Source organism: Crotalus tigris, unplaced genomic scaffold (assembly GCF_016545835.1).
Source record: "Crotalus tigris isolate CLP2741 ecotype Arizona unplaced genomic scaffold, ASM1654583v1 scf7180000017735.2152567, whole genome shotgun sequence".
NCBI classification, from domain to species: Eukaryota; Metazoa; Chordata; class Lepidosauria; order Squamata; family Viperidae; genus Crotalus; species Crotalus tigris.
The window spans coordinates 1,693,968-1,718,047 of record NW_024096601.1 but is presented as its reverse complement, the minus strand read 5'-3'; the positions used below and the strand labels follow the sequence as shown (position 1 = coordinate 1,718,047).

The 24,080-nt window shown below is 46.2% G+C and overlaps 1 protein-coding gene and 1 long non-coding RNA gene across 3 annotated transcripts; one reads left to right on the top strand and one right to left on the bottom strand.

Annotated features, from left to right (window-relative positions):
• Nucleotides 1-920: 920 nt before the first annotated feature.
• On the top strand, nucleotides 921-22,876 carry PKM (pyruvate kinase M1/2). Of its 2 annotated transcripts, none has more exons than XM_039339587.1 (11): nucleotides 921-1,066; nucleotides 6,124-6,281; nucleotides 6,718-6,809; nucleotides 8,677-8,808; nucleotides 9,712-9,898; nucleotides 11,188-11,458; nucleotides 12,776-12,926; nucleotides 14,716-14,868; nucleotides 18,241-18,407; nucleotides 20,397-20,578; nucleotides 21,778-22,876. In XM_039339587.1, the coding sequence occupies exons 2-11, from the start codon at nucleotides 6,143-6,145 to the stop codon at nucleotides 21,882-21,884; spliced, it is 1,581 nt and encodes a 526-aa protein (XP_039195521.1). In that variant the 5' UTR covers nucleotides 921-1,066; nucleotides 6,124-6,142; the 3' UTR covers nucleotides 21,885-22,876. The 2 variants fall into 2 exon arrangements, with proteins under 2 accessions (XP_039195521.1, XP_039195522.1); XM_039339588.1 differs by lacking the exon at nucleotides 18,241-18,407 and adding an exon at nucleotides 17,571-17,737.
• LOC120306395 lies at nucleotides 8,700-9,679 on the bottom strand. The gene is made up of 2 exons (XR_005556265.1): nucleotides 9,611-9,679; nucleotides 8,700-8,880 (listed from the first exon to the last, which is right to left on the bottom strand). It is a non-coding gene; the product is annotated as an uncharacterized LOC120306395 (long non-coding RNA).
• Nucleotides 22,877-24,080: the final 1,204 nt, after the last annotated feature.

Sequence of the window (24,080 nt, the reverse complement as noted above, 5' to 3'; positions counted from 1 at the left end):
TCCGCTAATCTGCTCCATCAGCAGGAAAACGGCCAGGATGGATGCGGGCTTGCACGTGGCTTGCAGGCGCTTCCCTGCACCGGCTCAGCACATCCCGCATTTGCAGGGCCCTTTATTTATTTATGAGACTTATATACCGCTTTAAGTGCAAGCACTCTCTAAGCGGTGTACACCAGTAAGCAATGTATATATATATACATTTACATTGCCCCCAACCATCTGGGTCCTCATTTTACCTACCCCGGAAGGATGGAAGGCTGAGTCAACCTTGAGCCGGTGAGATTTGACCTGCTGAACACAGTCAGCTAAAGTGGCCTGCAGTACTGCACTCTAACTGCTGCGCCACCTCGGCTCTTCATCTGGCCCACAAGTCTTAAAGTTGCTAAGGTTGAGAACCCCTGATCTGGCCCTTCATCCGGAAGCGCCGGGTCACCAAGGGCCTCTGCGGCCAGGCTCCTGGCTTCCAGGCTCAATTGACCAATTCAGCCTCCGGACACCCCCCCCCCCCCGGTATTATCCACAAGTGGTCCAGAGTCCCCCCCCCCGCCCGCCTTGCAGAGGGAACCGACTCTGGGTCTGCTCTCCACCGGCCCTGCCCGCGGCCTTCCCAAAGCATCCGAGGGACGTGGCCGGAAAGAGGACGCCCCTGCCCGGCAAGGCTCCTCTTTCAGTCCTGGCCTGGGACAACCGCATCCCCCCTTTCGTCTCCTCGGCCGGCGGGGGAGGATGGGGGCGGCCGCCCGGGGCCTTGGGAGGAACCCCCCGCGAAGGAATTTAGAGAAGCAATTGGGGGGGGCAAAGGGAGCCCTCGGAGGCGGTTGCCGGCTGGGCTCCACTGCACGAGGCCCCGATCCCTCCGCTGAAGGCGGGAAGAAGCAGCAAGTAGTCCCGAGGCCCCGCCCCGCGGGGCAGGCAACCGAGATTGGAAGGGGCGGGGCGTCGGGCGGCGGAGGGGTTCGCGGGGGCGGCGTGGCGAGGCGGCCCTGAATCACCTTCTGGCTGCGCTGCGCCGGCCGCCGCTCAGAGAGGTGGAGACTCTCCGCGGGAACTGACCTTTGGAAGCCGGGTAGGTGAAAGGGGGGCGGCAGGGCAGGGCAGGACGGCCGCGGGGCAGCCGAGCGCTGCAGCAGTAGCAGGAGGCTCCCTCCGACTACCGCCCCCATCATCCCCTGCCGGGAGCTCGGCTTCTTCCGCAGAGGAGAGATTGCAACTCCGCGTGTTTGGGGGGGGGGGGAAAGGCGCGAGGCGCCTATGGCGGAGTGAGATGCTGCGCTTTATCCTTCCCCCCCCCCGGTCCGTAGACGATCTTTTGTGTCGGGAACTCCATGCGGGGATCCCAGTGGCCCCCGCCGCCGCTTTTTGCATCTGCGACACGTGCGAACGGGCTCCTTGCCCGTGTTTCTCAGCCCGGGCAAGAAAGGCTGCAATCCAGGCAGCCAAATATTCATGAAGAGACACTACCGCATCTTTAAAAAAAAACCAAACCGTTCCTTCCCCCTTTTGCAAACGGGGAGAGCGGCAGCGGCGAGGCTGCCCTCTTTCCGCCCCCCGAGGCAGCGGCGTGGGCCGGGCGCTGGCTGGGGAGGAGCGGCTTGGCACGCGGCCCTTTGTCCGGGGCAACCACCTCCCCAGCCTCGGAAACGAAGGCCGCCCCAGCGCGCCTGCGCGGCTTCGGGGACGCGCGGGGCCGGCCAGGCGCGTGCTCGGGCTGGCTTGGCTGGGAGCGAAAGGCGGGGATGCTCGGCCCGCCGCGCTGCAGCTCCCGCGTCCTTTCCCAGCACCGGCTCGGGATGCTGGAGAGTCCCCGGGGGCCCTCCCCGCAGAGGTCGGGGAAGGCCGGCGCAGAGACAGGACGCGGGGCAGCGGCGCAGGCCTTGGGAGGCTCTCTGCCCCCCCGCCCCCGCCTTCTCCCCCCCTCCATCTCTTCCCAGGCTCTCCCCCTCGGCTTTCTTCCCCCACGTGCAAGACCTCCACTCTGGGGGGTTGTGGGAACCCCTTCCCCCTGCGCTTCTCCTGCCATTCCAGGAGCTCTTGGGTCTCTGCCAGGGGGGCGGGCAAGAGATGGATCAGGAGAGATCTGGTTGCACTTTGCCTCCTCTGACCTTCCTGGTCTCCCCTGAAAGGATCTGGAGAGGCCGGACCAGATCGTAAATCAAGGCAGCCAGGGGTCTTTATATATCTCTGCCTGCTGTTTTCCCACATACTCCAATCCCCCTCCCTCCCCCAGCTAGTGGTGCAAAAGTCTCACCCTTGAGTTAGCATCCTTGTTCATTCGGCCATGATGTGGCGTTTCCTGGGATGACCTTCCTTACCGCAGCATGTTGCCAGTTGCAGGACAAACCTTTAAGGAACAAAGGGGATCACTCTCACTAATATTTGCAACTTTCCTTTCTGTTGTGGAAATGCCAGCTTATCTTTTCTTTTACATCTGTTGGGTGGGTGGGTGAGTTGAATGCTGTAACCTCGGGGCAAAATTTTTCAAAGGAGTGAAAGACCTGGCCCAGGTGCCCCTCAGAATATTAGTGTACAATGAGGTTTCTGTGGTTTGGAGCCTTCAAGGATCTCTCCACATGCAGGCCATGGTGGTTGAGGATCATAGAAGTTCTAGTCTGGGCATCCAGAGTACCAGATTAAAGTAGGTAGTGCACAAAAACTGCCCTGTGGATACACCTGTCTTAATAAAATAGGAAATTGCTACCTTCCATGGTCAGAAGTAAGGTTGCACTCCCCAGGCTGATTTTGCTATTGTTTACTCTGCCAGCTACACTCCAGAATCTTTTGTGATGCTGCACAAGCCGGTCCTTACAACAGTTGCCTGTTGTGCTTTGCCATCCCCACTCTCCCAGGGCAAAATACCCAGAATCTTAAAGCGCATAGTCTCCTCCCATGTGCAGAACTAACCTTGGACCAGTGCAGAGTTATAATTCAGACAAAGAGCCATCTGGGGCCTCCCCAAGTGAGCTCACGGCATTCATTCTTTCAAAGGCCACGTGCTGAGAATCCGGGACAGAGGGTGATGGAGATGCTTCATTGCACCAGATGGATCTTTCTATCCCTGCAAAGAACTTGGTGTGCTGCTCAGAAGCTGCAGCTAGCCAAATTTTCATGAAAGATCAGATTTTCCCCCCCATCTTCAAGTGCTCCCAATGTTCCTAAAGACTCCAGGGAGGGATGAGCATTAATGTGGGCAGATGGTAGAAATGTGATGCAATGCTGGGTATTCAGAAGAAGGAAATGACTGTGCAGAATGATTGAGCAGAATCATTTGAAGAGGTAGGTCTTTGCTGTTGCATCTTCATGTTGATATTGCCTATTAAATAAAATAGCACGGGAATTGCTACCAATTGCTGCTATGTAAGCTTTCTGGACTCATCTTGGGCTGCATTAATATGGGGTATTTTTTGGCAAATGTGAGGAAATTCACATTTGAGGAAGTAGACCAGGCATGCTTTATCTCCACTCACCTCTTTTTCCCAGGCTGGTACCCCACCCTCACGTTAAGTGGATTTTGGTAGACAAATAATAGAGACTTTCATAGTAATAGCCCATTACTATTAATCAAGGGTTCTGGGAGTGCCAATTTAAGCAACATAAGTTCAGATGAAGGCTGACGTTGCATGCTGTGGCTTTTTAACACTGGGATTAGTATTTAACTGGTGAATCAATGATAAATATACTCAAAGAAGAAAAGCACAGTTGCTTGCTTCAGACGTGTTCAAAACCTGAGTTTTCTGTGGTGCTCGTGACTTGCAGCAGATTGCTGTGAAAACTGGTGCGTAGGATGGAAATAAGATGTAATAGCAGCTGGCTGCCAGTATAGCAGCCAGGCGCAGCAAAGCTTCAGATACATGATGCAGGCATCATTCAGGTACCCACATTTAGCCTTAAGATTGTTGCCTTCTGGTTGATAGCATCTGTTCCATTTGGCTTTCTGAGTACTGGTTTTTATTTTTTTAAAAAAATAGTTAAAAGACTGGTCACTTCAAATCTCCTGGGGGCGATGGGCATGATACTTAAGGAAACCCATGCAATTTCAAATTAGGGACCACCCATTTTCTTTGATCATATGGGATTGGTATGTTAACAAACACGTTTTATAGCATTGCAGCACTTAGTGTTACTCCTTATCTAATGTAGCATTTCGGCAATAACTCATAAAGTATGATTTTGAAGATTGTCACATGAGTCCTGCTTTAACAGTTCACATATTTTGGGCTGAGTCTCTCACGTTAAGACTTGAATTGTGGCCTCAGGAGACTAAATCAACTTTCTGCAACTGGGTACCCTCTCTGCCCCTCCCCCATTAAAAATCAGGGTGCAGATGCTTGAATGACCACCTGTAACGTTTGTTAACTTGCAGTAGCAACTATGGATATCTCTTACCTGTTCATATTTCCAAAATGGATTGGGCCGTGTTAAAAAGCACACTTATATTGCAGATTGCAGGGAAGAAAAAAAATGATAAATTTGTACGTTGGTCGCTCCTCAGATTTGTGCAAGACTGACAACAATTTTAAGAATTGCAAGCAACCAGACGTCTGAATTGCAATGCAAAATTGGCCTGTATTTTTCCTACTAAAAGCTTTGGGGGTATTCGTATAAATCTTCCTTCTCAAATTAAATCAAAGTGAGCATAAATAAAACCTGCTTCTTTAAAAAAAACTAAGCTCTAGCATATTTCTTTCCCAACCCCCCAGAGGTGAATTGATTTGACCTCAGGGAATATCAATTGTGAACAGCTAACATCAGTGACTTTCTGCAAATAGTTGGAACAAGCAGAAAAATATTTTAGGCTGCTGCAGAATTTTAGCAGAAAGCTGCCTCCTTTAGGAATCCTCTGGGGAGCCTGGGGCACTCTCTTTAAAGCCATGCGCACGGGGAAAGTGCAAAGTTGCACGTAGCACAGCAGGGTGGAGCATCTTAACCAAGCAGAGTCAGTCTAAAATCCTGGAATAAACAGAGACCTGAAGCAAGAACAGATTTTCATGGCAGCTTGAGGAACCCTATTTAAAACTTGAGAAATTACGATTAAGTGATGCCTGTTCTTTTAGGTGCTTGGGCTCTTCCCAAAGTGAAATTTGGTGGTTCCTTTGTTACGTTAGGAAATGTAATTCTTAAAACATGTCATTTAAAAGTTTTATTTTTCTCATTTTGTTCTTTTAATTGCAAGGTGGTGTCTCGACTGTGAACCCAAAATGTTGAGCGTGTTTTGCCTGTGAGGTGTATAGGATAGTCTTAATTAAGCTCAAATCACTTTTATTCCTGAACATTACACATTCGTTATTAGATTTATATCCTGCTTTTATTTTGTACAGTGTGATATGGCGGTTATTTGAGATTCAATATGTAGTTTGACTCTTTAACGGTCTTTCCTAGCATAAAATTCTCCCAGAATTTTAACAGTAGGCACTCATGAACTTGTTGAGTCCTCCAGTCTACTGTTCTTTAGCATTCATAGCATTTAATGGCCACACACCAATGGGAATCTTAAGAGTGGTCAGCATTATATCTGCATAGCCCTGGGAAGATGGTTCATCTACATTTAAGGGCTGCCTCTGAAGTGGTTCAGTTTGCATTTTTGGCATAATTTCTGCCCTGCATTCAGCAAAAAGGTCTCTGAAGCCAGACCCACATTTTGCACCATCCCTTGTCCTGTTTGGGATTGGATCATGGCAATGGATTGGTGCAGCAAAGGTGCATGGACTGGTACATGCAATTGCAGTTCAGAGGAGTAGCGCATTTATGGGTTATACTAAATTTGCTCCGCCTCCTTCCTGAGCAAGGACATAAGTTAAGCAATAGGAAACAAGTGTCAGATGAATTGGGGAGGCCTCTGTTGCTCCTTGAGACGTCATGAAATGTTTTATCCTTGAATTACAAAACTGCTGTTACGAGGACAAAACAGGACGCCTAGGATCCAAAGGGAGATTTTCAGAGCTCAGACTAGTCTTGTTTCAGGTTAAAAACACCTCCCCAATGCTGAAAGTGACTTCTCTCTCTCTCTCTCACCCTCCAAGTGGAGTATTTCTGAGAATTCTCTGCACGGAACACTTCGAGATAAAACATTTGGTGTACCTGCTCCTGAATGTTACTGAGAACTGTAACTTTGTGTTCTTGCTTTAGATATCAACTGTCAGCAACCATGTCGACCAATGACGCTTTCATCCAGACCCAGCAGCTGTACGCTGCCATGGCAGACACGTTTTTGGAACATATGTGCCGACTGGACATTGATTCCCCACCAGTCACAGCAAGAAATACTGGCATTATTTGCACCATCGGTAAGTTAGGGGTGAGCCTCCAAATGGAGATTGGCTTGGGGACACCCCTGTGTGTCAGTTCAGTTCATATATGGAACATCTGTCTAGCTAAGAGACTTCCTATTAAAGTCTTGTTCCTGCCATACCTGCAAAGCGATCCATTGACATCCCTTTTCAGGAAGTTTGACATGCTGAATGTAACTATTTAACAGACTTGGAAGGGACCTTGGAGGTCTTCCAGTCCAGCCTCCTGCACAAGCAGGGGTCCCTATCTCATTTTAGACCATGTCATTTCGTGTCATTTATTTAAATAAGGAAATGGGATACATGTCAAAGTAAAGAAAAGTGAGTTGCAAACTTGTAGAGGAAGAGTAAGGTCTTAGCTTGATAAGGAGCTATGGATGTAGAGATTTTAGCAATGGACCTCTGCTCACAAAGTTTTATCTGTGTCTCTTAGGTCCGGCTTCTCGGTCAGTAGAAATGCTGAAAGAAATGATTAAATCTGGAATGAACGTTGCCCGTCTCAACTTCTCTCACGGAACTCATGAGGTACAAGAAAATCAGACGAAAACCCAGGGCAGGAATTGATGGGAATGGAAAGAAAACCTCTTTCTGACATAGAAGCAAAGCAGCAGTAATAAATTAGGGATTCTTATTCAATAAGCACTGAATTCAGTAACACAGACTAATCTCGGCCTCCAGATTTAGGCTTATAATTTCAGATGTCCTGCTCGATGAAACAATGTCCAGCTTCACAAAATAATTCTAATAAGCGTGGATGCTACAGTTCTTTGCCACGTATGCATGGTGCACTGCTGTCCCTTTTCTGGTAAAATGAGATTGGATTATTTTGTAAGGCTAATGATTCCTGCTGCCTTCTACTTGGTTGACTTAAATGGTCTTCCCTCTGAGGTCAACGTGGATTGAATTACTTCTAGTTTCAAATGGCAGCAGACCTCAAATGCCTGGGTTAAACAAAAACAGAATTGCGAAAACGGAATGTGAAATGAGTAGGGCCTGAAAAAAGATCACACAATAAAGTCTTGGCCATCTTAAAATAGAGAGCACTGGCCAGAAAGCTCTGTACAACTTCTGGACACATAGAACAAATATCAAAAGATTAAAAAACAACAACCCTGCATCTTCCCTTAAGCCAGGACTGTCCAGTGCTGAAAGACAGTTTAGCTGTCGTTCCCGTTACTAGATCCTGCTGCATGCCTTCCACAAGATCCTGAAACACTTGATTTGGTTAGCTCTAAGTATCCCTGCAGATTTGAAATGGTCGAACCAAATTTTACTGTGATGTTTGAAAGCTAAATGAAATTTTACTGAGTGCCAGGCAGGATATGTTAACTGGATGAAGTGATAACATTTTAAAGGATCCAAGTAATTCCTGGAATGAAAGGTTTCCAACTTTGATAAGGTAGTGCATCTGTTTCCAAAATAAATCAGATCTGCCTTAAGGATCAGCTCTGTGGCCTTTGAAAAGCATTTCACTTTAAGGTCACAAGAATTGTGGTACTTTGCAGGAGAAGAGGACAATCCCACTTCTATAAATAAAGCAGCCTTCTCAGCAGTACAACTTATGGTTAGGAGATACTCTCCCCCCCCTCCTGCCCCCATCTACATCTTTTCTTAAAGGCCACCAGGCTGCTCTTCACTTCCAAAAGGTCAAGCTACCAATTGAAAAACCTTAGTGGAGTTTCAGTTTAGTGCACAAAATGCTATGCCTTGTTCATCTACCTTTCTTAAAAACTGGCTCCCCCCCTTAAAGCTTGATCTTAAATTAATAAATTCTCAAGTATCATACATGCTTGTAGATGAACTGAGAATTTTAGATGCCACAATACTCCTCAAAAATTGGGTTCAGCTTAACCCTGGATGAACTTATCTACATATATACGTGGTAATAAAAGTCCTCGTATATACTTGTGGATAAGCCTATTTGGATATGCTGACCCATGAATTTTTAACTAAAATACCATAAGACAATTGTAAAAAAACATAAAAAAATTTCCTGTTTTAACTAGAGATGGCATATTGCTTATAATATTTTGGCAGAACACTCGGCTTACCAGTGGAGTGGGCTTATTCTCAAGTATACGTATATACAATAGTTACAATTACTGATTAATTGCCTTCTTTAAATCTTCCTTTACTGACTTCAGCACAGTTTTGGCACTCTGGTAGTGAAGTGAAATAATTCTCTAGCTTAACGTTTCTTGTGGGATCTTGGCTTGATTTTTAACCCTGAGTTATAGTGAGTTCAGAGATAGGTATAAACCAATTGTCCCATCAAAAAAAAAAAGTCTAGATATGGATTTAATGGATGGTGTTTAGCAAATTGAGGCAGCAAGACTAAACTAAGCAAACAGTTACATTTATTATATAAGATTTGCACATTCCTCTCTTTTAGTATCATGCAGGAACAATCAAGAATGTACGAGAAGCTACCGAAAGCTTTGCTTCTGATCCGATTTCCTACAGACCTGTTGCTGTTGCCCTGGATACCAAGGGGCCTGAGATTCGAACTGGGCTCATCAAGGGGGTAAGTGGGTTTCTGTCATTGCGGGTTTCAGCATGGCTCAGCTTGGAAACTCTCCCTTTCCCCTCAGCATGGCTGGTTCAGGAATAAAAGTCATAAAAGAGCCAAGGTTATCTACTCCTGGCCTAGACTGACTTTCTCTCCCCAGTGATTAAGAATATAGCAGTGGATCACAGAGCAGTTATATAGTAGAGCAGGGGTCCCCAATCCCCGGTCTGTGGACTGGTACCGGGCCACAGCATGCCAGCAACCGGTCCGCACACACAAGCAAAGCCCCATCTGTGGGATGCAGACAGTACACAAAACCACGCACTCTCCAGTCGACAGAAAAACCTCTCTCCACAGAACCGGTCCCTGGTGCCCAAAAGGTTGGGGGCCTTTGTAGTAGACTTTCCAGATTAATCTAAAGCAGTGGTTCTCAACCTTTTAAATGCTGTGACCCCCAACCGGTCGTAAGTCGAGGACAACTCAACTGGTCATAAGTCGAGGACTAAACTGGTGCAGCACCGTTTGCAGAATGGGACTTTTGGCGGGCTCAGCAGGGCAGAGACAGCCTGGACAATTCCTATTGGCTTTGGAAAGCCAATAGAATTAGACTCTATTCAAGAGAGTCTATTCTATTGGTTTTCAAAAGCCAATAGAATAAAAGGGAGTAGCACAGCTAAGGAAAAGGGGGGGAAATGACGGACTGCGTTGTTTGGCGACCCCCGTGAAACGGTCGTTCGACCCCAAATGGGGTCCTGACCCACAGGTTGAGAACCACTGGTCTAAAGCATGGAGCCCTGCAGAAAGAGGGGGAAGTTACCTGCGTTGGCTTCCTGCACCTTCTGGAGATGTTGCTTTTGGATGGTCTTGGGATGTGGGGCCCCAGAATCCCTGTGGTTTCAACTTGATTTCTGCCTGCAGAGTGGTACAGCAGAAGTGGAGCTTAAGAAGGGTGCAACTCTGAAAGTGACTCTCGACAACGCTTTTATGGAGAAGTGCGATGAGAATGTATTGTGGGTGGACTACAAAAATATCACCAAGGTTGTGGAACTCGGCAGCAAAATCTACGTGGACGATGGGCTTATTTCCCTTAAAGTGAAAGAGAAAGGTAAGTTCTGCCCAGAGTCCTTTGAAATGAGATGAGCGGCAAATAAATCTAATAAACGAATTCCAAATAATGCACCCAAAGTCTTAAATAGAAATATCTCATTAGACCCACCGTTTACAAAGTTTGGCCGGTCCGGTGGGGGCCTTACAAACTTTACAAAATCACAGCATCGCCATTTACGTTACTTGCAAGGATGCAAACTGGCTTGATGATCCTCTCAACTCAAAAGGCTTATTGAAAAATGTTTCTCCCCCCCTCTTTTTATGACCCTGTCATCCCTTTTATGAGGTGGGTGTCGAGGCAACTGAATGGAGTTGAGAGTTTACTGACCCGATGCCTTCCTGACACCTAAGTGGAGTTCACGCAGATATTTTCTCTTTGTGCCCTGGTAAAGAAATATCTGTCCTTGCCTAGCATCAAACGCTCAGCTTCCTGAGTGGGAGGCGAGCGTCTTCACCTTTAGACCATCACTTATTAAAAAAACATTCTCTATGCCAGTGGTTCTCAACCTTTTTAATGCCATGACCCCCCAACTGGTTGTAAGTCGAGGACTACTCAACCGGTCGTAAGTCGAGGACTACTCAACTGGTGCAGCACCGTTTGCAGAATGGGACTTTTGGCGGGCTCAGCAGGGCAGAGACAGCCTGGACAATTCCTATTGGCTTTTGAAAGCCAATAGAATTAGACTCTATTCAGAGAGTCTATTCTATTGGCTTTCAAAAGCCAATAGAATAAAAGGGAGTAGCACAGCTAAGGAAAAGGGGAAAAAATGGCAGACTGCGTTGTTTGGTGACCCCCGTGAAATGGTTGTTCGACCCCAAATTGGGTCCCGACCCACAGGTTGAGAACCACTGCTCTATACCATAATCTATATCAGTTTATGGACCAGTAACGGGTTGCAGCATGCCAGCAACTGGTCCGCACACACAAGCAAAGCCCCATCCGCGGGATGCAGGCAGCACACAAAACCACGCACCCTTCGGTCCGTGGAAAAACCTCTCTCCATGGAACTGGTCCCTGGTGTCCAAAAGATTGGGGACCTCTGATCTATATAACAGCCAATTTGACCAAAGTTCTTTTGCAAAGATGTCAAGAGCCTACAAGAGTTCAAGGTGACCATGTTGATCCCAAAGGTGCTTTTCCAAAAGGCAGCTGGACTGAAGAAGCTTCTTCAGAAAGTCCAGTTGCCTTTTTTTGGGGGGGGGGAAACACCTTTGGGACAACCATGACCTGGACAATTGAGCATCTCCACAGACATTGACCCTGTTGATGTTTCAAATCCTTGGCAGGTGCTGACTTTATCATAACCGAAGTTGAGAACGGAGGGACGTTGGGCAGCAAAAAAGGGGTCAACTTACCTGGGGCTGCTGTAGACCTGCCTGCTGTTTCCGAGAAGGACATCCAGGATCTCAAGTTTGGTGTCGAGCAGGACGTGGACATGGTGTTCGCCTCCTTCATCCGTAAAGCGGCTGACGTTCATGCTGTCAGGGAAGTGCTTGGGGAAAAGGGGAAGAACATCAAGATCATCAGCAAGATTGAAAACCACGAGGGGGTTCGCAGGTGAGGGGCTGGTTTAAGAAGTCATACCTGAGGCTTATTTGATCCAGGCCTTGCCAGATAACTTTATTCGGGTTTTCCTTTTGGCTTCGAAAATCACTTGTCTCTCTGTTGCCTGAAATGCTCAGCAGACTTGACTCTCCCCCCCTCCCCCCCGGTTGTATACTATTTGACACATATAAAGGTAGTCCTCGACTTGCGATCACAACTGAGGCCAACATTCCTGTTGTTAAATGAGGCATTTTGTTAAATCAGCTTTGCCCCATTTTACAGCATTAATCATTACAGTGATGAATATTTATATGTTACTTATGTGTAAGGGTGTGGGTCTATACATATGTTGTACAGAGTATGTTTAAATGTGTGTTATGTATGTGTACGCTTTGAGAGCAAGCAATTAAATTTCATTTTTAATGTGTGCCATTGTGCCCACGGTAAAAAATGACAATAAAGGTTGCCTGCCTGCCTTCCTGCCTGCCTATCTATCTATCTATCTATCTTCTATATATCAATCTATATCATCTATCTGTCATCTATATCATCTCTCTTTATATATCAATCTATATCTGTATCCTCTATCCTCTACATATCTATATCATCTATCTATCATCTATATCATCTCTCTATATATATCAATCTATATATCTGTCTATATCATCTATATCAATATCATCTATCCTCTATATCAATCTATATCTATATCATCACTCTTTATATATCAATCTATATCTCTATCCTCTATCTATCCTCTATATATCAATCTATATCATCTCTCTATATATATATCAATCTATATATCTGTCTATATCTCTTTATCATCTATATCAATATCATCTATCCTCTATCAATCTATATCATCTGTCTATCATCTATATCATCTATATATATCAATCTATATATATATGTCTATATCAATCTATATCATCTATATATCAATCTATATCTAATCTGTTTCTGCTCACAGTTGTTAAGCAAATCACTGCAGTTGTTAACCTGATTGTTAAGGGAATCTGGCTTCCCCCCCCTTTGACTGCTTGTCAGAAGGTTGCCAAAGGGGATCACATGATCCCGGGACACTGCGACCGTCGTAAATATGAACCAGTTGCCAAGCCTTTGAATATTGATCCTGGGGATGCGGCAACAGTCATAACTGAAGGTCACTTTTTTCAGTGCCATTGTAACTTTGAACTCCCTGAACGAACGGTTGTAAGTCGAGGTCTAATTGTAGTTAACAGGACTTGCCAGTCTGCTCCCCTCCCCCCCTTGGCTTCTCTCCCCACATAGCTGCCTGCCTTTCCCGTAATCCTTCTCTCTTTTCAGATTTGATGAAATTATGGAAGCCAGTGACGGCATCATGGTAGCCCGGGGTGATCTTGGTATTGAGATTCCAGCCGAAAAAGTCTTCCTTGCCCAGAAAATGATGATTGGCCGATGCAACCGAGCCGGCAAGCCTATTATCTGTGCTACTCAGGTATTTGAAGATGTTGAGCAAAGCCGCTTAAGGGCTCTGCGGCCCTGGAGAGCTGTCTTGCTCGGCAGTTCTTACTGTGGCATCTTGTGCCCGTATCGCTAAGGGAAATAAAAGAGGACAGAGGTTAGTGGGGTGCCTGAAATAGCCAAAAAAAAAAAAAAAGTTACTATGGAAGCTCGTCCGGAACCATTTTTAAAGCGTCCTACAGGTTAGCCTATAGAATTAAGGATTTGAACTTGGCTGAGTGTCCTTAGATTTTTTTACCTTGTCCTTTACAGTGGTTAGTTCAAACGTTCTTGCAGAGAAAGGCACTTTGTTACAGCAATGTCTTGGAACTTGGAGGAACATGGATTCCTATTCTGCTTAATTGGACTGGTGGGGAAGTGTTGCTGATGAGGCAGATTGTTAGGACACCCCAAAGCCAGAGGTTAATTCAGGAATTCAAACACACACACACAAACACACACATACTTCTCCCAGAAGCTGTGACTCCGCTTCAAAGTGTGGTAAAAATAAACGAGTGATTGCAACTGAAGCAATATGCGCTAAGAGCTTTAACACAATTAAACAATTGGCATAAGCCCTCTCTTACAATAAGGTAATTGGCTCTGAAGGCAGTTTGAATCAGCTCAGGGCTTAGACTATAAATCTTGAGGTTGCATTTCTTTAGCAGAACTTTAGAGGTAGTTTGAAGCTAGGTAGGTTCCCCTGGATGGGGAACTACTTCTATTAAAGGGCTAATTTTTTTTTGGCCTTGAGGACAGTTGATGCCTTCCTTTGACCCCTGCAGCTTTGTTAGATAGAACTAGAATTTTTCTTGTTAGTTGCGAAGTCGTGTCTGACCCATCGCGACCCCATAGATAATGTTCCTCCAGGCCTTCCTGTCCTCTACCATCTTCTGGAGTCCATTTAAGCTCACGCCTCCTGCTTCAGTGACTCCCTCCAGCTACCTCATTCTCTGTCGTCCCCTTCTTTCTTGCCCTCCATTTTTCCCGGCAGGTAGTTAGAATAGTAGAGCTAAGGAATAATTTCCTGACAGTGAGAACAATCAATGGAACGATTTGCTTCCATAAGATGTGGGTGCTCCATCATTAGAGGTTTTTCAGAAGCAATTGGATAATCATTGGTCTGGAATGGTATTGGGTTTCCCTGTCTGAGCAGGGGGTTGGACTAGAAGACCTCCAAGGTCCCTTCCAACTCTCTTATTCTGTTAACATGATGAGAAGTGTCACTTTTCTTTGCAAGATCATTTTAATAGGGCGACTTTGTCCTGGAGTGGAGCAAGTAACTTTAGTTTCCCTGCCAGATAATTACTACTACTACTATTACTGCTACTACTACTAATATAATAATAATGTTGGAAGGGACCTTGGAGGTCATCTAGTCCAACCCCCTGCTCAGGCAGGAAACCCTACACCATTTCAGACAAAGGGCTGTCCAGTCTCTTCTTAAAAACTTCCAGTGTTGGCGCATTCACCGCTTCTGGAGGCAGGTTGTTCCACTGGTTAATTGTTCTAACTGTCAGGAAGTTTCTCCTTAGTTCTAGGTTGCTTCTCTCCTTAATTAGTTTCCATCTGTTGCTTCTTGTCCTGCCTTCAGGTGCTTTGGAGAACAGCTTGACTGCCTCTTCTTTGGGGCAGCCCCTGAGATATTGGAACACTGCTATCGTGTCCCCCCTGGTCCTTCTCTTCATTAAACTAGACATTCCCAATTCCAGCAACCGTTCCTTGTATGCTTTAGCCTCCCGTCCCCTAATCATCTTTATTGCTCTTTTCTGTGTTCTTCCTAGATGTTGGAGAGCATGATCAAGAAGCCCCGCCCGACACGTGCGGAAGGAAGCGACGTAGCCAATGCTGTCCTGGATGGAGCCGACTGTATCATGCTGTCGGGGGAAACTGCCAAAGGAGACTATCCTTTGGAAGCTGTCCAGATGCAGCACCTTGTAAGTTTGCCCTTCAACACTGGCTGGTTTAGAAGCACTGGCTCTCCCTCCCAGTTGCCCCTTCCAACCAAACCTTCCCCAGGCTAGTAGCTAGCAGAGTGAGTTATATCCAGCAGTGGCTGGTCTTCCCCCTGGCCTGTCCACCCAGCTTAACGTCTTCCAGATTATGTAAAAGTTGATGTGTAGCATATCTGGAGAAGGCCAGCCTCATCTGGAGAAGACAGAGGCTTTCTTATGGGCACGCAGGTATAACTGGACTGGGGATCTAGTAGATTTGCAAAGCTTGAGACCCTTTCACCTGTCTCTCGGGTTGCCTAAGCCGTCCAGATCCCTCATGTTCAGTTTTGAGCCTTTTTTTTTTTTGTGGGATCCCTGTTGGAATAAGAAGAGAATTGCCTTGGTCTCTCGCATGTTAACTTCCATTGTTTAATTATCTGGGCTTTAAAAGTAACTTGGCTTCTTTATGTTGCCTGGGGGGGGGTAGGAAATCCCTAGCATGGAAATACTTGGGTCTGAATCCCAAACTCACTTCTCTCTCGGCCCTAGAACTTCCTGGTAACTGGGCAGGGATGAGGGGAGAGGGTGGGACTGGGTGGCCCCTTTGATTTTGCTGAAATATTCTGCCCTTGGATAGTATCTAATTTACAAAGTGCATGACTGACCTCATAAACTGCCAGAGAACTTCTCTGATCTGCTTTGGGATTTTGTAGTTTTTCCATTGACCAACTTAGCACCAAATACCAAAATTAAAACACTGGTTGCGTTGGCTGTTTGCTGTGGATTACAACAGCCTTATAACCTACTAGCGTCAGCTGCAGTATCAGGTTAGTTAGCTTCCTCAAAAGAGCTCTCCTGTACGAGAAGGATACTAACGCTACATCTTGGCTGCGACCGAGTTCTTCTGATAACGTCACGTCCATCATCACTCCAAAGAAAAGTGATCCCCGAGGCCAAAAACATGACTGTTGTCATACTAATCCTCTAAAATCTTCATTGGAATGTACGTTCCCATCTGCTTTCAAATCATTTAGGACAATAGGCTAAATGAAATTTAGGGAGCAAATACAGAAAGGGCAGTTCTTCCAAAAGTACTGGAACACAGGAAGATTGAGCCAGTCCTCCGAAATAGTTTGGTGAAGACCTTTATGGCACCACCAGAAACCTGCACAAGCAGAAGAGTTGACCTGTTTTCCAGTAGCATTCAGGGATAAAAGTTAACATTCAACCTTCCTGTTCATCTCTATTTTCATTTGAGAAATGCACACAAAGATCCTAAGAGCCCTCAACAGTTGTTGGGGTGTGTTAAACCTGACTGACTTTGACAAGATTTAGAAGCAGTGTCCTGTTTGCCATAAGTATCTCAGGAGAATTGAGTGCCCGCAGAACTTTCTTCCTGATGCCTTCATTTTCAATATGTAAACATTCAGAAACCCTCAAATTATAATATTTTGAAATAAGGCGGCGGGGGGGGGGGAGAACAGCCTGATTTGGGGACTTGAAGGACATCGTAACCCTTGGGCTTCCAGGGGTTATTAAAAGCATTTTTGAATTGTAATCAGAACATGCTTTTCCTAGGATCACAAGTCTGAAATAAAGAGGAATTTTATCTTTATGGGGGCGCCTTCCCTCCTATTAGCCTCCATCTGTAGTCTGGAGCCAGACACACATTCACGGCCTCATCCTTGAGAACAAATCTGCTGCTGTAACAGATTCTCAGAAGAGTATTTCAGGTTGCAATTAAATACAGCTTCTAAAATGCATCTCAGCCTCACTGTGCCTTCTGCTAAGACTATCTGTATAATGGTGGGTTCTGGCTTTATATCCTCTCCATCTTTATAAAATTCACATAATCTTGATCCTTGGAGGGCTAAGGTACGGTAAAAAGCGTAATTTTCCAAAATTGGGTTATGTTGCTTTCCCTAATGTGTCATGTTGCAAATAATTCTTATCGACTCTTACCTTAACTGCCTCCTTATAATAATCTGGAATGGGTAGAGCTTTGCATGCTTTAAAAACACAAGCCAAGTCTCAACTTTTGGCTGGGAAGATCACATATCGGCTAGTTCCTGAAATGGGACACACAAATTCAATACATCTTGGTTGAAAATTCATTGTCTTGGGACTTAACTGTTATTTTCAAGGAAGCTCTCACGAGCACATAAGCATGGAATTGACATGCCATTTGAACTCGAGGGAAAACGGTTACTTGAATCCTGCGCTGGCTAATTTACAGGAGAATATCGCGAGTTTGGGCAAATTCTTACTCGACAGTTGGCAGATGAATTTCTACAGCCAAATGAGAGACTTGGTTTCCTGCTAAAAATTAGGGTGGTGCAGCAACAGAATCTATATTTAAATATATTTAAATTCAGTGCCACGTTAATGCTGGTTTCGTAATCGGAGCTTAGCACGGATGCCCTGAAATTTAGCTCATTTCACTGGTGGATTTGAGCAACTCACCTCTCTTCGACTTGACCTGAACGATATCCCACTCTTTGGGTACTGATTGTGGTTTTGGTGGTGGGTTCTAATTTGGGAAGCTGGATGCTGCCTCACCCTCCTTGTCGTCGTCACATGCATGTCAAATAAGCCATTAACTCTCTCTGCCTATTAACGTGATCATATTACTCGATATATCTCTTTCTTCCTTTCTGTGTTGCTCTTCCCTTCCTTCCCTCCCTCCCTCTCACTCTGGCCTACAGATAGCTCGCGAGGCCGAGGCCGCAGTCTTTCACCGTCAGCTGTTTGAAGAACTTTACCGTCACACTGCTGGCAACCACAACCCTTCCGAAGCCATGGCTGTAGGCGCTGTGCAGGCCTCTTTTAAGTGCTTAGCTCCGGCTTTGATAGTTTTGACAGAAACCGGCAGGTAGGGCTCAGACCTAGCCAGCGTAAGCAAGTAAGCTTGCAGGATTTGTTACTGGTAGGTAGAGGTGCTCTGGGAAGGAGAGAAAAAAAAAAAGCAAGCTTCCAGGTGCTGCTCCACGCCAATAGATTTCTCCCACAGCACTCTTAAAAACTGTAAAAAGGGTCAGCCTGTCTTCATCTGTCTAACCAAGCAGGATTTGAGGCAGGTCAAAGCAGATTCAGAGAGGTTCGCAGTTGTGCACGGAGGAATGAATGCACGGGTCACTGGCAGACTGGCGTGGGTGATGTGGGCGCGTCTTGCACCAGGTGAGGCCAGGCAGTGGACGCAGACCAAGGGAGCCGAGACTCGCCTGCTCTTGTTGAGGACGACCAACTCAGCTGGGCTGATTCCTACCTTGGTTGCCTCCACGCTGGTTCTCTCCGCTCGGCCCACCGTCGTTCCCACCTTCCCTCTTGCTATGCCTGACGTGACCGCCGTCACTCGAACGCCTGTTGCTCTTATAGATTGCTCGCGAAGCAGAGGCAGCCATCTTTCACAGGCAATTGTTTGAAGAGCTCCGCCGGCTGGCCCCCCTGAACCGAGACCCCACCGAAGCCGCCGCTGTGGGTGCCGTAGAAGCCTCCTTCAAGTGCTGCAGCGGGGCCATTATTGTGCTCACCAAGTCTGGAAGGTAGGAGGCGGAAGGTGCTGGCCGAAGTCACCAGGACTCGCTCAGATGGCCCGATAACAGACGCGCCCTGCTTCTCAGCTCTCTCTCCCTCTCAAGCACAGGTTTTCAGTCTCTGGATGGAAGCGCTTGCTAACATAGCCTCAGACTGCGTCTTCCCACTGCTTGCTTAAGCCAGTGGTCCTCAAGCTTCAGAAGCACCACTCCGAACTGAATAAACTCTGTATAGGGCTGGACAAGAAAATAAATACACCACTTTTCATAATTAAGTTTGTACATCGCAGGCTTGCAGACCAGTGTTTCTCAGCTCGGGATAGCTTTTAAGATGTGTGGACTTCAACTCCCAGAATTCATGCTGGCTGGGGAATTCTGGGAGTTGAAGTCCACAGATCTTAAAAGCTGTCAAAATTGAGAAAACACAATAACAGCAAAGCAGCAGCTTGCTGCGGGCTTGTGCAAACAAAAGGAGAAGTGAAGCCCAGTGGGAATTTTCATGGGTCTCCCTACTTTGACTGGGCAGGTCTTAGGAGCTTTTAAAAAAAGAGGGCACTTCCCAGTGCATAAACCTCCAGCAAGTTTTAGAACAGAGGTCCCCAACCTTTTGGTCACCAGGGACCGGTTCCATGGAGAAAGGTTTTTGCACGAACCGGAGAGTGCGCGGTTTTGTGTGCTGCCTGCATCCCTTAGATGGGGCTTTGTGTGCACCGGTTGGTGGCATGCTGTGGCCTGATACCTGTCCACGGACTGGGGGTTGGGGACCCCTGTTTTAGAAGACCTGCTTTAGGTGGTGCAGTGGTTAGAATGCAGTACTGCGGCTACTTGTGCTGATTGCTGTCTGCCAGCAGTTCGAGTCTCGCCAACTCAGCCTTCCATCCTTCTGAGGTCAGTAAAATGAGGGCCCAGATTTTGGGGGGACAAGATGTTAACTCTGCTTAGAGAGTGCTATAAAGCTCTGTGAAGCGGTATATAAGTGCTAGTGAGTGCTATTTAGTGGAAAAGTTGTGGGAGGTTAGTTATTGAGTGGGCAGTGGCCACAGTTCAACAGCTGTGCAACACACATTGAACCTTTGATCTCACTCTTAATCAGCACAGAGTTTGCACATTAAAGGGGGTGGGTTTGCTTGTGATCCAGTGTATAATGGGACCCAGACCTTCATGCTAAATCCTAATGTTTATTTGAACATAGTGTGTTACAAGAACACAGCAACGGCTTTGTTATGCCAAGTTTAGCATGCCACGCAACTGGCTGAAACCCTGCAGTTTGTTTATATCTCTTGAAACTGGGCAGTGAATTTATTTTCTGCAGATCAGACCAAGGATGGCTGCACTATTATTATTATTTACAGCTAGAATTGATGAAGAGTTCTAAATTACTCATTCTGTAAAACAAGAACTATCTGAAAATATATATATATATTTGCAGCTGCGGAGTGCAGTTTTGGGGGAAATACCAGAAAAGAAGCAACTGAAATGAACTATCCATTATATTGGCACCTGCCTAGAGCACCCTTTGAAATTAGAACATAACTTCCTGCTAAACCTTACTGTTTTCTCATAAAGGATTCCTACCTACCATTTGCTTGGGAGTTCTGAAACACTGTGTTTTGCAAATATAATTTAGTTCTGGATTGTATTCTCCTAATCCTATTTCTGTAAATGCTTTCAGTCTCTTAGTCGATAGCAAATGCTTGATGTTGAGAAAAAAAAAACAAGGAACTGGAAAGAAAAACCAACCATGTTCCATTTTGGGCAGATATTTTATTGAATGTGCTAATTCACTTGCGTGGTTTCCTCCTGGGAACTAATATTTTTAACTATTGCTAGAAGCTTAGAAGCTGTTGAAACCATGATGTGTATGTATGAATCTCAGGCTATCTTTTTCCATCCTTTTGGGTTCTTTGTTTTAAAGCCAAACTGGACTTGTAGAATTGGGGGGAGTTCCAAGTCAGCTGGCAGCGATGAAGATAATTAAGTTTCCCAAATCTTTTCCAGATCTGCCCACCTAGTGTCCAGATACCGACCACGGGCCCCCATTATTGCTGTGACACGTAATGCTCAGGCGGCCCGCCAGGCCCACCTTTACCGTGGCATTTTCCCAGTGATGTGCAAGGAGGCAACCCTGGATGCCTGGGCTGAGGACGTTGATCTCCGCGTCAACTTGGGCATGAATGTTGGTAAGAAGTTATTTATGGGTCTGGATTTCCTTCCTATAAGGTTAGCACGGAAGCTGAAATGACCTACTGCTGTGGCAGTGCATTTTCCAGAAACTGGTGCCATTGGACACTGTACACCACCATAGGCGCGCGCTCCAGTATTCAGAGTGATGTGCCCAGACTTGTGGGTGTTTCAGATTTAGCCTTCCTATCTTCTAAAACAGAGGTAGGCAACCTTGGCTCCTTTATGACTCGTGGACTTCAACTCCCAGAATTCCTGAGCCAGCATGACTCAGCTTGGAAACCTCTCCCTTTCCCCTCAGCATGACTGGCTCAGGAATTCTGGGAGTTGAAGTCCACGACTCATATAAAAGAGCCAAGATTGCCTATCCCTAATCAAATGCCTGAATTTTGATCACATGACCGTGAGGAAAAAATATTTAAATATTTAAACCAGGGGTCTTCAAACTTGGCCCTTTTATGACTGGTGGACTTCAACTCCCAGAATTCCTGAGCCAGCATGGGGGAATTATGGCCCCCTCATGACTGGTGCACTTCAACTCCCAGAATTCCTGAGCCAGCATGGCTCAGCTTGGAAACCTCTCCCTTTCCCCTCAGCATGGCTGGCTCAGGAATTCTGGGAGTTGAAGTCCACAAGTCATAAAAGAGCCGAGGTTGCCTACCCCTGCTCTAGGACACGGGTTTCTAAACTTGGTAACTTTTAAGACTTGTGGACTTCAACTCCCAGAATTCCCCAGCCACTTCTAAGAGATCAGAGTAGATGGTCCACTGTAGGTAGTCCTCAACTTCACAGCAGTAATTGAGCCCAAAATTACACCGATAAGTTTCCATTGTAAGTCGGGGCATAACATAACCAGATTTTCCCCGATGAGTGGATTTATTTTATTTTTTTTTTTTTGTAGTAAACAAAAAAAGTAATGGAAACTGGCAAAAAAGCCTTTGTAAATGTGTGGTCACCTGACTGCGGGTCACCACAAAACGGCCGTCAAGTTAGCCAGGCACTCTCGAATGAGAATACGTGACCACAGAGGGAATGTGGCCATCATAACTCTGAAAATGGATTTTAAGTAGCTCTGCGGAGAACTGAGGCCATTTCGTTAAGACGGTCATTAAGCAGTCGGTCGTAAGTCAAGGACCACCTGGGGACTCCACATTACCAGCCTTCCTTTCTCACATTTTGTGTTTCGGTCCCTTTCCAGGCAAAGCTCGTGGATTCTTCAAGTCAGGGGATCTGGTCATCGTGCTGACTGGCTGGCGCCCTGGATCCGGTTACACCAACACCATGCGTGTAGTGCCTGTCCCGTAAAACGGATCCCGGCAACGACCACTCCCTCCTCCCGTCTCACCACCTGTCCCTCTCGCATTAGACCAGCAGCTGCTTGCAATCTTGTTCTTGTCTGTAGAACGGATAGTGACTGCCTTAAGCCAAATGGGGGGGGGGGAAGAGACTTCAGTTATTTAGTAATACTTGAAATAGTTTGATAAGTGGAACCTCTCCCCGTTTCTTCCTTGTCCTGGGCTATCCGGCCTTGTTAGGAACCAGTATGATCCAGCAGCCAGGGATCACCCAGTTTCTCTTCTAGAGCTATCTGCTCCGCAGGGGAACTAGAAATATCTTGGTTGGCTTATTTAGTACAGCATTTTAGGCGACGTTTGGTGTCATACTTGTCCTGAATTCCACCTCCCCAGCCTCTCTCCTTTCTGTGTTGTCATCACTCTGCCAAAAACACTCCACTCGCCAGCTCTGCTACACCTTAGCTTGCTCAGTCTTGCAGGGCCTCTCCAGTTCTTGCTGCGTGATACATAGAGAGTGCTTGTTCCATCGTTAAGCCATGATGTGCATCACTTGACCAGCCCGACACGGTTGACCCAAACTGCCTCTAATGCCCCGTGGAAGTTTTAGAAAGCAAATAACATTTCCTGTTCCTCCTTGCCAGTAGACCTGAGGGATATCAGATTATATATATATATATTTTCACAGTGGGTTGGTTCAGGAATAGATTGCTCAGGTTTTGACAGCATAGGAAGATTTGTAGGAAGAATAACAAACCATTTTTTTCCTTACGAAACTTAACACAGGTGAGCCAGGCCTCTGAAATAATTCTTCTCTCTGCACTCCACCCAACCAAAGCTATCCACGGTTGCTTGTGCTGCTGCTGTTGTTGAGTTGTCTTGTGTTCAAGTTGAGCCATACCTCCTGACAGTGCACTCTGTAACTCTATATACATTACTGCTGTTAAGAGATGTATTGGATCGTCAGAAGCCACTTGTACATCAATAAAGCAGAGTTCAACCCATCCTTTCCTGTTTGAAGTTTACCAACCTACTGCTGGGTTGCTGTGCTACATGAGAAATGAATCGGGGAGGGGCTGGACCTCCCTTTTGCAATAATGGTAGAAATTGAGCCCAGTATTTTTCCTTTCACACCTCAAATAGCAATAGATACTTGGGGGGGGGGGAGAGTTGGGATGGAAAATGCAACTTTTATGTGCAATCCTGTAAAATAAAGCCCCTTGTTTTCAAGGAACCACGTAGCTCCCAGTAAACGTCTGTGCCGCACTATTGTTTAGCATGTCTAGTTTAACTTTGGGGTTTTTTTGCACATAACAATGGAAGAGAATAAAGCCGTTAGGAATTCCCATTATTTCATCTTTATACATTTTGCCAAAATGCATAGCTGTCTTCTTGTGCCACATCCATTATCGGATGTTGGCGATCCTGTTTTTATCAGCAGCCGCACGAAAAAGTGCTGCTGAGTTTTGTCCAAACCAGTCCCTTAGATTTTGAAGCCACGATGTTCTTCTGCCTGGACCAAACTTGTTTGCCTTCCATCTTTCCTTGGAGTATTAAATGGAGTATGCCGTATTTTTCTGGGTGTCGCATCACATGTCCGAAATATTCTAATTTTTCTTTTTTAATTGTTTTGATGATTTCCCTTGATTTTCCCAGGCGGCTTATCACCACTTACAAAGTCATATTCAGCGATGAACAGCCTCCAGCAGGCGTTCCCAGATGCTATCTGGAACTGGTTTTCTTCAACTTTCATCAGAATTCCCCAGCCAGCGCCGCAAAGCAAACCTCAGCCAAAGATCTGGCCCTGGATCCATCCGATTCCACTTGTGACGCACCCAGAAAAGGACACCTAGGGGGGAAAAAAATCCCAATTCTAGACAGAAAAGGCGGCAGGAACGCCAGAGAACATCTGCCCTCTGGGGATGTGCCTGCACAGTAGGACTTTCTCCAGGGATCTCTTAATAAGAATGTTCCTGCTTTGTGGCTTCCAGCGGAAGCCAACAATTTGTCTTGTCAAGGCAGCAAATTATCTCCCTTGGCCCTGAAGGGGGTGGAGCAAAAGAGTTGTGTGACTTGTCTGCAGGCAACTGCTTTGGACCAGGGCCCATTTGCAGGTACCCGTAGCCAGCTGCCATGCACCCCTAGTTTTTAAAAAACATGCCTTCTTCCTTTCACCTCAAATGACCTTCCAAGCAAAGCCACATCTTAC